Source organism: Eulemur rufifrons, chromosome 16 (genome assembly GCF_041146395.1).
Source record: "Eulemur rufifrons isolate Redbay chromosome 16, OSU_ERuf_1, whole genome shotgun sequence".
NCBI classification, from domain to species: Eukaryota; Metazoa; Chordata; class Mammalia; order Primates; family Lemuridae; genus Eulemur; species Eulemur rufifrons.
The window spans coordinates 41,130,675-41,144,437 of record NC_090998.1 but is presented as its reverse complement, the minus strand read 5'-3'; the positions used below and the strand labels follow the sequence as shown (position 1 = coordinate 41,144,437).

At 53.2% G+C, this 13,763-nt stretch overlaps 1 protein-coding gene across 1 annotated transcript; it reads left to right on the top strand.

Moving 5' to 3' along the window:
- Positions 1-2,388: 2,388 nt before the first annotated feature.
- On the top strand, positions 2,389-12,594 carry LOC138397493 (keratin, type II cytoskeletal 73). The gene is made up of 9 exons (XM_069491590.1): positions 2,389-2,835; positions 4,298-4,512; positions 5,343-5,403; positions 6,022-6,117; positions 6,787-6,951; positions 9,868-9,993; positions 10,362-10,582; positions 11,526-11,560; positions 12,341-12,594. The coding sequence occupies exons 1-9, from the start codon at positions 2,389-2,391 to the stop codon at positions 12,592-12,594; spliced, it is 1,620 nt and encodes a 539-aa protein (XP_069347691.1).
- The last annotated feature ends 1,169 nt before the right edge of the window (positions 12,595-13,763 follow it).

Below are 13,763 nucleotides of genomic sequence, written 5' to 3'. Positions count from 1 at the left end.
TTATTTTTGACCCTGTGTTAAAAATTAGTTGAGGTCTAATTTATCTATGTTTTTTGTTGTCTTTGTTTGTGATTTTTGTTTCTGTTATGCATTGAATTGTGTCCTCCAAAAAAAGACATGTTAAGGTCCCAACTCTTAATGTGAACTTATTTGCAAATAATGTGTTTTTTATTCTTTTTTCTTTTTTTATTTTTTTATTTTATTTTATTTTTTTTTTTGTTGAGACAGAGTCTCACTTTGTTGCCCAGGCTAGAGTGAGTGCCGTGGCGTCAGCTTAGCTCACAGCAACCTCAGACTCCTCGGCTTAAGCGATCCTACTGCCTCAGCCTCCCGAGTAGCTGGGACTACAGGCATGCGCCACCATGCCCGGCTAATTTTTTCTATATAGATTTTTAGTTGTCCATATAATGTCTTTCTATTTTTAGTAGAGACGGGGTCTCGCTCAGGCTGGTCTCGAACTCCTGACCTTGAGCGATCCACCCGCCTCGGCCTCCCAGAGTGCTAGGATTACAGGCGTGAGCCACCGCGCCCGGCCTATAATGTGTTTTTTAAAGTTTTTCTTTTGAGATTTCCTCTTCAACCTGTAAAAGCGTGAGCTAGTGTGTGTGGGTTTTGAGAAAGATTTCTCCAGGCAAAGATTAGGATAGAAAGAAGTCTATTTACTTTTTCCTGGGCAGAAAAAGGGCCAGCACAGAAGTGAAGGAGGTAGAGAATGTTGGCAGAGAGAACCAGGTATTCAGGCTTTTAATTTAGGGGATGTAAAGGTTTGTGGCTGTAGCCAAATTAACCGGGCACTGCAACCCGCTGCATTCGCATCCTCTCTCTTCTTAGCAGCGGCTGGTGACAGAAACTGAAGCCACGGCAGGATGTCAAAGTCCAAGAGTTTAGTGAAAAAAAGCTAAAAAGATTTCCAAGTGCTATTGCCTTTAGTGAAATTGAGGACATGTAAGAAAATGATTATTCTTAACTAGAAAGTAGCTATTTTGCATTAAAAAAAAAGAAAGGGAGGGTGAATTTGTCAATGACATACCATAACTTTTGTACAGAATTAGAAAAGAGGGATGGGCAAACTGTTCAAGCATGCCAGCTAGTGGAACCATTGCATGTTTATGGAGGAGATTATATACTATGGATATATTTGGGATTTCGGAATTGGGAAACTCTTGAGTCACATACTTTGGCAATGTCAAGGGTCTATGAAATTCAAGTGTCTTCCCCCAGCCGCCCACCAAAATTGTGAGCTAGGTTTGTTCTCCTTAGTTTGGGACCCAAGAGCCTAGCACAATACCCGGGACAGAGTTAGCCCTCGACAGAAGTTTGTTAAATGAATGGATGAATCAATGAACGAGTCGATGGCTGACTGGCTGGACAAATGAATAAGGCCTGCGTCGTTCTGTGGAGTCAGAAGACCAGCCAAGGGAGTGCTCAAGGCGAGGGCACGTGTTTTTGGGGGCATTTTCATTCTCAGGGATTCACACACAAAGAAAGGACTCATTATATGTTTGCTAAAGGAATGACGTTCTCAACTATCTGAGCCTCGGTTTCCCCATTAGTGAAATGTGTGTGGATCATGACCACTCCTCTCCAGGCAGAGTAGCTTCTGTGAGGAGCTCTTTCAACACTGTAAAGTGCTGTCCCAGTGTCAGCCATTGTAAACAGTGGCAATGACCACTATTTCAAGGTCAAGAGTCAGGGTAGCGGAAGGTATAGGAGCAAAGAAGTCGGTGTATACAAGTGAAGGTGAGCAGGGCGGCCTGGCTGGCACAGGGGAGCAGCGGGCTTGCCTGGAAGGGCACAGCAGAGGCTGGCAGACAGAGGCTGAACCTAGGTTTCCGGTGGCTCCTCTCCCATGGCTCTGGCCAGACATTGGAAGTGTCTCCAGGAGCCCTGGGAAGCCAGGCCGCGGAGCCTCTCCCTAACCACATGAAAGCAGCTCAGCCAGGGTCCCTGAAGCAGCTCGTCTGATGCCAGCAGATTGTGAGCTTTCTCACAGACGACACTGTCAATTAGAGGTCTCCCCTGGGCACCCCTGCCATCCCAGCTCCCACCACTCCCTGGGTACGGGCAATTGCGGCTGTGACAAACCTCCCAGCCAAGATCTTTCTAGGGATAATTCGGCCAGGCTAATTACCCTATGTTAATTAGATAAGACTCAAATTACATGAGCAAGGCTTTCAAGCCCAGCACTTTGGGAGTTTTCAAGTTATTTACCTGGTGTCTGATTTTGCTGGGAGAAAATGATTTCTTGCTTCCAGGCAAACTGAACCCACAAATCAGGGCAGTGGATCCGTGCTGAGCCCTATAAAGGGGGAGCCCACAATCACAGGCTGGTGACCTGCGTCTCGGCTAAGGGTTAGCATCTGATCCCAGCTCTCCGGCCTCCCCAACATGAGCCGCCAATTCAACTGCAAGTCGGGAGCTGCCACCAAGGGGGGCTTCAGCGGCTGCTCGGCAGTGCTCTCGGGGGGCAGCTCGACCTCCTACCGGGCAGGGGGCAAAGGGCTTAGCGGGGGCTTCAGCAGTCGGAGCCTCTTCAGCCTGGGGGGCGCCCGGAGCATCTCCTTCAATGTGGCCGGTGGCAGTGGGCGCACAGGGGGCTATGGGTTTGGCCGGGTCCGGGCCAGTGGCTTTGCTGGCAGCATGTTTGGCAGTGCAGCCCTGGGGCCTGCGTGTCCAGCTGTGTGTCCTCCAGGAGGCATCCACCAGGTCACTGTCAACAAGAACCTCCTGGCCCCCCTCAACGTGGAGCTGGACCCCGAGATTCAGAAAGTGCGCACCCAGGAGCGGGAGCAGATCAAGGCTCTGAACAACAAGTTCGCCTCCTTCATCGACAAGGTGGGACTTTCTAGAGAAAGCTGAGCACAGGGCCCTGTCTGGAGCAGAGGAAGGCAGGACACATTCCCAGGATGCAGACACAGACCAGGACAGAGCAGGGAGGAACTGCACAAAGCCCGAAACATCAGACCTGGGGATGGGGTTGAGAGAAGTGAGAACTAGAAAGCGTAGTCTGGGACGGTGTCCAGGAGACAGAGAAAGTGGCCTCTGGGTTGAGAAGTAGGAGAGTGATGGCCTGGGAAGCCGGGCAAAGGAGAGGCCCGTGAGAGCGTGGGGTGTCTAGAGAGCTGTGGGCCCCAGCTCCTCCTCCCACGGACCCTGCCAGCTCAGATTCGGTGTGCGATACACCCAACCTATAAGGCGTGGCAGGTGGTAGTCACCGTGCCCTAGAGCAGTGGTTCTCAAAAGGGGTCCCCAAGCCAGTGGCAGCAGCGTCACCTGGACACTTGTAGGAAAGCACATTCCCAGGCTCCACTCCGGAGCAACTGAACCAGAGACTGGGGTGGGGCCCAGCAATCTGGGTTTAACAAGCCCTCCAGGTGATGCTCGAGTTTGGGAACCACTGGGGAACAAAGAGCAGGAGGGCTTTGGGAGGTGGAGACTTCCTGAGCTTGGGGGATCAGGGGTGGCAGGGGAAGCTCCCCAGGAGTGACAGTGAGGCAGGTGGCAACACACACGAGTAGGAGTTTTCCGGAGAGAGGTGGGAAAAGGCGATCCAGGGCGAGAGAGCACGTGCCAAACGCGGGGACTTGTCCGGGGCACGGGAGACCTCAGGTTGCAGAGCATTGGTGAGTGGAGGAGGGGCAGGTGGGCTGGGCACGTTGTGAAGTGCACAGGGGCAATGTGAACTTGACCCTGTACGTAGGTGAGGTGGAACCACCTGAGGTTTTTAAGCAAGGGAACGTTGCAACTTGAGAATGCTCGTCTTCCCCCCCGGGGAAATGTTCTGATAGCAAAAACAGAGATTCAGGTGAAAGCAACACAGGAGGGCTGGAGACCCCAGATCAGCTGAGCGCCTGCCTCAGGCTGGGCTGGGAGAGCTGCGTGCTAGGAGGCAGAGTAGGCAGGGCACAGGCGGGCCACCAGGCCCCGAGCAGAGGGCCCAGGGGCGTGAAAGCCAGCACAGGCCAGCTTCAGTGTCTAAGGACGCACCTTGGAGAACCAGCACAGGCTGAACACAGACATCAGTGCAGGCAGGTTGGGATAAGGGGAGGGGAGACAGGAGAACTCTGACAGATGGAGATGGAGAAGATGTTGGGGCCCTCCTGATCTTAGGGGCTGCCCTAGAGTGAGAACCCTTGTCAGACAAAGGGCCCTTGGGGGCAAAGAGGCACGAGTGGCATTTTTTAAGGGCCGAGGCTCACCTTTTAAGCTAAGGTAGCATAAGGAAGCACAGTTCCTGTGCAGGAAAGGAAGCCTCACGTCCTCTCTCCTCACTGAGTGTCTGTGGCGTGGGATCCAGGTGCGGTTCCTGGAGCAGCAGAACCAGGTGCTGGAGACCAAGTGGGAGCTGCTGCAGCAGCTGGACCTGAACAACTGCAGAAACAACCTGGAGCCCATCCTCGAGGGCTACATCAGCAACCTGCGCAAGCAGCTGGAGACGCTGTCCGCGGACAGGGTGAGGCTGGACTCGGAGCTGAGGAGCGTGCGGGACGTGGTGGAGGACTACAAGAAGAGGTGAGCAGGGACGCTGCATCAGCTGCCCGTCTCCTGGGCCTGGGCTTTCCCAGCAGGGACCAGGACGTTTGCCTCTGTCCTCGGGGGACGGAGCTCACTTGCCCAGGCAAGATGGGAGCATTTTGTGAGCAACCAGGTGGGCTGGACAGTGGACAGCCGACCTCTTGGGCAGTGTCAGGGCTGTCCTGGTAGGTGGCCCTCTCCTTGGCACACTCCTTCCTGCTCCCCACTCGAGAGAGCCTGTGTGTGTGCCACAGCCTCTTGGTCTCTGAGCCCACCCAGTGTCCCCCAGCAGGGCAGGAGCTGGAGTGCCTGATGGGCTTTCTCTCTCACTTCCCTCAGGTCCTGGACCCTGGGGCCATGCTCCTTCCTCCTGCCCCGGGGGAAAGTTGTAGCTTCCTTGGAACTCCTGCCTCAGGATGGAGGGCAGTTGTGGGTAGGGGTGCCAGCCAGCAGGGACACAGGGTTCTGGCTGAAAAGGGCCTCTGGCATGCTCCTGTGATTTGGATGCTGAATGGGAGGAAGAAAAACCTATTCACTCCTCAGGCATCAGAGGAAAGCAGACCTCAAACCATTCAGCCACCAGGCCCGGGAGGGGGCTACTTCAAACCCTGCCCTCCACTCCCGCCACATAGTCCCAGCAAGTTGAGACAAACTTGTAAAGGTGTAGAATAATATCTGTTAAAGGACACGTAATATGGGCATCTCTTTTCTCATTTCACAGTGAGAACACACACACACACACACACAGAATCACACACAGACAACACACACACACACACAGACAACACACACACACACATGGGCTCATGATGTTGCTTGTTTTGCAGATATGAAGAGGAAATAAACAAGCGCACGACTGCCGAGAATGAATTTGTGGTGCTTAAGAAGGTGAGGAGAATGCATGGGCCTCAGCCCCCCAGTGGCGGGTTTCAGGATGAGAGCTGAGGGGAGGGACTGAGGTCTGTGCTCCCCAAGAAAGGCCTGGAGCTAAAGTGCAGGAGGAGATGCAGGGCTTGCTGCTTTGGACATCATGGGACACCCGGTATCGGTCTAGCACATGGCACTTGGTCAGTTCCCTACTTTTTGTAGGGACATGCAGCAGACAGGACCCCAGACAGAGAGTTAGCCTCTGGCTCATGTCCACTTGGCTGGGAACAGGACATGCTTTGGGAGGCTGCAGGTTTACCTTCCAGCTCTGCTCATCTCTGGAAAATCGCCGTGGCTGCCCTTGGCTCACTCTGACTGCTCACTCTGACTGGCTGGGTGGGTGACAGGGCTCCCACACTTTGAGAAATAGAGACAGAACGGGTTCCAGAGGCACGAGGAACTTGCCCACCAGTGAGTGTGGACAGCGAGTCCAGCTGGAAGTCAGGCTCCTGCCCCCTCGGTCTTGAGTGTATTCCCTGGGGCAGCTGGCCACAGGGCTGGGTGCTGGGGTATCAGTTCATAGGCCCCTGCTGGGCCTTGAAGAAGGGTGACAGCAGGGCATCTCTGGATTCTCCCTAGGATGTGGATGCAGCTTACATGAGCAAGGTGGAGCTGCAAGCCAAGGTGGACGCCCTGGACGGAGAGATCAAGTTCTTCAAGTGCCTGTATGAGGGGGTAAGTCTCCCCCCACCCCACCTCCAGCTCTGTCCTCTGGGAGTTAGCAGTTACTTACTTATTAGCAACTTTTAGAGCCCAAGGTTGCTGGGATCTTTGTAGATCAAAGGTGGGAGTGACAATCTATCCTGGTGCCCCATCTGTCTCTGTTGGCCCCACAAATGTCCTGATGTCACATCCTTCAGAAAGCCATGGGTCCTGAAGGGGTTCCCATTGAACTTCAGCCAGGCCTAGTCTCATTCCTGCCTGTCTTCTCTCTGCTGCTGGGGATGTTTCCTGGGGTCTTGGGCAGGAATCCCCAGAGTGGAGGTGGGGAGTCCTCACACCCTTCCCTCCTCTGTGCACATCTGGCTTTAAGCCTCTGCCTATTGGCCAAGCATCTGTGGGCTCTTGTGTTCTTAGTGTCCCTTGTGTGGTGGCCCAGGCCATTTCCCTCCATCTTCCCCACTCCTGTCCTGTCTCAGGTCACAGATAAATGGGCTGTTTTCTTCTTTGCCTGCTTCAAACCCATTCAGCAGCTTTTAGATGTGGTATTGAAAGCTCTGGGCTAGTGAGCTCCATTCTCACAAGCTTCAGGGAATTCGGCTTACATCTGTTTGGGATGGTCTGGGGCCATCCTGCTGGGGCAGGATCATCACCTTGGCACCTTGCTCCTTGTTTCCCCTGCAGGAGATCGCTCAGATCCAGTCCCACATCAGCGACACATCTGTCATCCTGTCCATGGACAACAACCGCAACCTGGACCTGGACAGCATCATCGCCGAGGTCCGCGCCCAGTACGAGGACATCGCTCTGAAGAGCAAGGCCGAGGCAGAGGCGCTGTACCAGACCAAGGTGAGCTGGCACCGCCCCGGTCACCTGTGCGGGGGTCTCTGGTCCATCCCTGTTTTGTCTGCCTCATGACCCCGGTGATGAGCACACCACCGTCCCGGGCACTGGGGAAGCCTGAAAGGAGAAGGTGTTGGTCCGTTTTACATTGCTGTAAAGGAATGCCAGAGACTGGGTAACGTGTAAGGAAGAGTGATTTATTTGGCTCATGGCTCTGCAGACTGTACAAGGAGCATGGTGCCAGCATCTGCTTCCAATCAAAGCGGAAGGCAAAGAGGGAGCAGGCGTGTCACATGGTGAGAGAAGGAGCAGGAGAGAGGAGGGGCATCCCGTGCTCTTTAAACAACCCTTTCCCCTGTGAACTAATGAAGCGAGAACTCACTCATTATCAGGGCACCAAGCCATTCATGTGGGATCTGCCCCCACGACCCAAACACCTCCCACCAGACCCCACTTCCAACACTGGGGATCAAATTTTAATATTTCAACATGAGATTTGGAGGGGCCAAACATCAAACCATATCAGAGAAGACACAGCTCTGTCCTCAGGGTCCCCCAGTGGCAGCCATCAGATGATTCACACAGCCGAGTGCAAACGCATGTGGTGCAAGCAGAGGCCACACTAGGGAACCAGGACCAGGCGGGGCTGGTCAGAAACAACCTCCTGGAGGCAGAGGGTTTTGACCTGAGTCTGGGTGAGTAGCCAACACCTCTTGAATTAATTATGATAAATGAGGGGTCTCTTCAGTGTGATCTGGAATCAGGTAACTCCTACCTTTTCATTCAAGTCCAACTCAGGGATAAAGGGGAAGTTAGAGTCCTTAGATCTTAACTCCTCTAGTGGGTGGTGGGTGGGAAGTGATTCTTTAGATAAGTTGGTTTCTCACATCAAGATGGGAACTTCCTAATGGTTCCTTGCTATTCATCAGGCTCTTTCACAAGGGAGTCCACATCTTGGGAGACCTTATCTTGTCCCTCCCACCTCCTGGTTGGCCTGGGACTGAGAGATTTGGCCTGCAGAGGGGAAGAGGGAGGCTTTTAGGGCCTAGGAGACAACTCAGGCCAGGGCTTCTTGATAAAGGTTCAGATTCAATCCCCCATTCCCTAAGCCCTCCACACTACTGTTACAAGCTAGGGTGGGAAATGGCCATCAGGGACCACTCTGGGCTGTCACAGGCTGTCACTCAACTAACCCTTTCCAGAAGGATTAGGCAGGTCTGCACAGCCACGATTTTTGGACCGTTTGCTGTTTGGGGTTATCCGTACCTCCCCTTCTCTTGTTAGGGGTAAACTTATTGAGCAGATTTGTATTCATGGAGTCCTAACAACAGTATGATGAAGGCTGATTTGAATTATTCCACTTCTAAACATGAGGAAGGCAGGGCTCAGGGAATTTAGGTAACTCGCTAAGGGCATTTTGCTGGCAAGTGGTGCAGCTGATGGGAATCTAGTGACTGACTGCAAATCCCACCATGTCTGGGCAGAAAATCAGAAGAGACCCTGGTGAGAAGCATTTATTCCCAGGGCTCCGAGTGGGCTGAGAGCTCGACAGCAGGAGGATGCTCACCTGTTCACCTCGGAGGGAGGCTGTTTGGTGTCGGGGCCAGTGTGGGGGGCCGTCCTGCTCACACAGCCTTGCAGAGAAGTGGGACAAGGCCACCTGTCCCAGGGTTAGCACTAAAGACAAAGCACAGGGAGTGAAGGGAGAAGATCCTCTGCCTTCTGGAGGGCTTGGCACGGTTAGGAGCCATCCTGAATCTGGGGCCAGGCTGGGAGAGCACCCAGAACAGAGACCGAGCAACACACTGCCCTGGAGTAGTGAAGGTCACGACTGTTTTGTGTTCCCCTTAAGCCAAATTCTGGGTAGAACTGGAGTACTCTCTGTTGACTATTTAGTGGATGACATCAAAGGCAGGAATAATCCCAAATCAGTAGATGACTCAGAATTCATGGCTAGTGGTGTTGGGGTATAGCTGAACCCACCACACATCACACATACAGAATGTCCCTCCATACTGTCCCCGCCCTCTGTCACAATCTAGCAAGATGCCTGTAGCCCGGGGCCTGGCTAAGCTGTCAAGCAGAGGGAGTCACAGAAAACACAGATGGATAGCTCACTGGTTCCCTCATTCATTCTATCATTCATTCACCCATTCATTCATTCATCAGACTTTTGGGGGCACCAACCAGGCACTGTGCTAGATACTGGTAATTCAGAAATAAAAGAAAAGGTCCTGCCATCCATTCAGTCTGAGTCTTATGGGGAAAACACAGAAATGTATGATCACAGTACACTGTGGGAAGACCTATGGACTGGTGTGCCAGGGACAATAGGAACAAAATTGCACCCAAGAAGAGGGTTAGAGAAGGCCTCCTGGAGGGAGTGAATCTGCCCTGGCTCAGCTGGAGCCATCTAGGGAAAAAGGGAGATGGGTGGGGAAGGGTTTCTCAGGTGGAGGAGAAGCTCATGCAAAGACTCAGTGACACCAGAGCACGTGGGTCATTTGGGGGAAACCGTAGGACTGTTTGGCACAGCTGGGGAGCCAGATAGGTGTTGGGCAGGGACAGTGACAGATGAGTACCTGGACGCCATGCTAGAAGTTTGAATTTGACCTTGACTTTGAAGGGCTATAGGAAGAGGAGCATCATAATTGGAGCTGTGTGTTACAAAGTTGCAGTGTGGAGAGTATAGGACATTCAACAGTCCTTATGGCCAAATCTAACCATCAGTGAGATCAGCCATGCTTAAGGCAAACAAATCCAAGGAGCGAATGTTTGAATTGGAGGCTGTTGATAGGCCTGGTGAAGCGGGGGACCTCTACCACTCCTGCCAGGCTCCCTGAGCAAAGGCACAGTCTCTGTGCCGGGCTGAGCTCAGCTGGGCCCTGGGTCAATGTTCCACTTTGGCTCTTCTCCCCCTAGTTCCAAGAGCTGCAGCTGGCAGCTGGCCGGCATGGGGATGACCTGAAATACACCAAGAACGAGATCTCAGAGCTGACCCGTCTCATCCAAAGGCTGCGCTCGGAGATCGAGAGTGTGAAAAAGCAGGTGAAGGGGGCCGGGGCGTCCCTGATGCACTCCCAAGGGAGGGGTGAACAGCTTAGCACACCCCCGCCCCTTCTCCTTCTCTGGGTCTCCACCTTAGAACCCCCTTCCTCAAATGGAGCCCCTTGCTAAGTCCCACACACTTAGCTGCCATTGGAAGTTTGGAACAATTGCAGAGTCTTTTCATAAAGCCGGGGGCCCCAGGCCTGCCAGTCCCAGGTTGACAGGACATCATGGCCATGGCTGTGGCTGGGTCTCTGCGTAGGAAGTGGGCAGGACTGAGGAGGGTCCAACTGCTGTGAGCATGTGGGGGGTGAAGTGAGGCCCCAGGTGCCTTAGAACACAGAGCAACTGCAATCTCCCGACCTCAGTGCACCAACCTGGAGACGGCCATCGCCGATGCCGAGCAGCGGGGAGACAACGCCCTCAAGGATGCCCGGGCCAAGCTGGACGAGCTGGAGGCCGCCCTGCAGCAGGCCAAGGAGGAGCTGGCGCGGATGCTACGAGAGTACCAGGAGCTCCTGAGCGTGAAGCTGGCCCTGGACATCGAGATCGTCACCTATAGGAAGCTGCTGGAGGGCGAGGAGTGCAGGTGAGAGGGGCAGAGAGGCTGGAAGAAGCTTTGTGATCCTCCAACTCAGAGCTTCCCAGAGTGTGGGGGGCAGGCTGCTGCAGGCCGGCACTGGAGATGCGTTATAGTTCACCCACAAACATAGCATCCAGCCAGATAAAGTGACAGCAATTTCCCTTACAGTCCTCCTCTGAAGAAAGTCTCAGCTTGGTGCTGCTGTGTCTTTAATACCTCTCAGACATTTGCATATATCTCCTGTTGATGAAGAGACAGTAGACCTAAGGTTCAAAGTCTTTGGGCAGAGGACAATATCTAGCCAAAAAAATTTAAATTGTTTTATTTTCATTATGTTTATTTTTTCTGCTACTTTTTTTCTTATTTGGTTACGTAATAATACTGGTTTTCTATTTACCTTGGTGATATAAAACTTCTGTTTAAGAGAAATGCAGTTTTGTTGTCAAAGGCTGAGTCAATTGTACCAAATACAGACAGTGTACGTCGTACATGGTCATAGCAACAGGTGGAAGGGTGGTACATGAAGCACTGACATTTGGAAAGCCCTGTTCTAACCTAGCACCGTTTTATAACTGAGACCTAGAGAGGAGCAGTTACTGGTCCCCATATCCTGGAGTTAGTTCGTTAGTAGCGACTCCTGACCCTATCTTTCCATCCATGTATTCATTCAGGCAGTGGCTTCACAGTAGTAAAGAAGTGGGTTCAAGAGGAACCCAGTGGGAGGGTGCCTGGGTGGTGGTGATGGTGTTGGGGGCTCCAAGGTTGAGGCTCCACGTCTCTGAAGGGGAAAGGGTGGGCTGGGGAGGGAGAGGGAGGGCAGCCAATGCCGTCTGGCCAGCTGGAGGGGCACCGGGAGGCCGGCGATTCCTGGGCCCGTGTTCAGGTGGTGGTGAGGGCACCTCTGGGAGTCCGTGTGATGAAGACTGTCCTGTGCTTTCTCTCTGTGCAGGATGTCTGGAGAATACACCAACTCCGTGAGCATTTGTGAGTATTTCATGCCTCTGAGGGATTATTTTTAGTCCATCAACAAATACAAAGTGAGTAGGTGCCTACCACCAGGCCCCCATGGAGCAGCCCGGGCTCTGTCACGTGTCCACCTCCCTTGGCAAGACCCGAGGCCTCCCCATTCGGAGCTGCTTCTTCCCCAGCGGAGTCAGCTCCTGGCACATTCTGACACTGCACGCTGGCCCTTTCCCCAGGGGTCTTGCACTGGGATAAAATTCTCAGCCCCATCCCTTCTTCTGCCGCCCCACCTGGCTTTCCTGCATGAAGGAAACTGTGAGGACAGAGGGTACCTCTCCCCGACAGTCGGCACCTGTGCACACACGTGCTGTGCTGATCACGTTAATGCTGCCCCACAGGGCTCGGCTTGGTCTCCTGAGAGAGGGGCCGGCAAAAGCTCTCCTAGTTCACATAATCAGGAAATACTTAAAAAAAAAAAAAGAAAAACGTTCAGAATAGATTATAAAGTTTAACGTAAGAACTTGTTGGTTTACCTCCTGCTCGAGCATCATCTGTCCCTTGGGGGAGGCCCTTGCCCCACCTGTTAGTTCAGAGTGGCAAGCACCTGATTTGGGGGCCTTGTGGGGTTGAGGCTGTTTTTCCTGGTGCTTAAGCTGCTCAAGTGAACCCAAGTTCACGGAGAAGTGTTTGCTTAGGAGGGAGGCATTTATGCTAGTTAAGGCTGGGAGGTTGAGGGGGACTTAGGGCCACCCCTATCCTGGGCACACACTGACCACTCCTCCCTCCCTCCCTCCTCCACAGCAGTCATCAACAGCTCCGCACCCGGCACTGTGGGCGCAGGGGCCGGCTTTGGGTTTGGCGGTGCCGGCACCTATGGCTATTGGCCCAGCTCTGTCGGGGGCTACGGCATGCTGTCTGGGGGCTGTGTCACTGGCAGTGGGAACTGCAGCCCCCGCGGGGAAGCCAAGACCAGACTGGGGAGTGCAAGTGAATTCAAGGACTCCCAAGCAAAGACCGGAGCTCTGAGCTCATCCACCAAGAAAACCACAAGATAAAGGGGAAGACAGCCCATTTCCCAGCAGGCTGCCTCATCTGGATTTTCCCTGGACTCCCTTCTCCAAGAAACTCCTCTGTTTCCCCATTTGCCACGATCTCCTTCTTGCTTTTCTTTGCCACTGACATCACTTCCTTCTTCTTTCTCTTTGGCCTCTCTGGTTCTGTCTTTCTTAATGTAGAATCAGGATCCTAGACTGGAGCCATGTTGTCTGTCTTTCCGCCTCCATACAAAGAGACCGCTCAACTCAACTCAGCCTCCCTTCCTGATGAAGGCGTGACCCCTTCTCTGCCTGCATGTCTCCTTGCAGAGGAAGGTTCTCTCGCAAGGGTAACCACAGTCTTCCTGCTCCCCTTCCACACACTGGCTTGATGACTGTTGAGCTGTGTGCCTCCTGGCTATGTGAGGTTTCAGGTCTACTCATAGGCCTGTAAGAACTGTCTCCTGCTAGAGCAGGACCAGCTCAGGCAAAACACCTGGAGATAGGTTGTATCTCACATGGCCACTGCATATTATGCAGCTGGGAGCACCCCCTGAGGCTGGTCCCTTCAACCAAGGGATCTGTGCTCTCAATCTGTGAGTTCTTGTCCTTCTGTAGGCCTAACCACCTGCTTCCTGTGTCTCGCCAATAAACTTCTAAAACTGGGTCAGGCTGCTTCTCTCTCCTAAGGGAGTCCTCATCTCAGGCCATGTCTCTGCATGTGGAGTGGCCAATGGACGGGAACCTGCGGCATCCGAGGTCTGGAAGTGTCTTTTGATCTGAGTGAAAGAGACCTTGTTCAGCCTGGAGGATCCCCCATCACCTCCACTGCACTGTTGGCACTCAGGATTCACTCTTCCCCTGGCCCCCCACAGATGCACCTTCTCAGTCATGCTTTTGTCAGGCCAATGGTCCAGCGAATGGGCAATGCCTATGAACACTCAGGTTACGAGCAGGGAGAAGGAGCCAACATTTGTCTGGCGGCAAGATTTAAAACTGGACAAGACGCAGCAGAAGGGTCAAGTTATGGCCGTGCTCTGTCCCTTGAGAAAAGGCCCAAAGGTAGATTACTCTTTGAAGTAATGACCCAAGTTCTCTTGGTCCCCTCCACTGTGTTGAGTATGTATATATGTGAGTTTGTGTATGTATGAGTGTGTGTGTGTGTGTGTGTGTGTGTGTAAGTATGGGGC

Excerpts from the sequence above, each read along its gene's own strand:
- LOC138397493 (XM_069491590.1), top strand. The coding sequence starts at position 2,389 with ATGAGCCGCCAATTCAACTGCAAGTCGGGAGCTGCCACCAAGGGGGGC. Across the intron at positions 6,952-9,867 it reads AGGCGCTGTACCAGACCAAG|TTCCAAGAGCTGCAGCTGGC; the intron begins GTGAGCTGGCAC and ends TTCTCCCCCTAG. Across the intron at positions 10,583-11,525 it reads CTGGAGGGCGAGGAGTGCAG|GATGTCTGGAGAATACACCA; the intron begins GTGAGAGGGGCA and ends CTCTCTGTGCAG.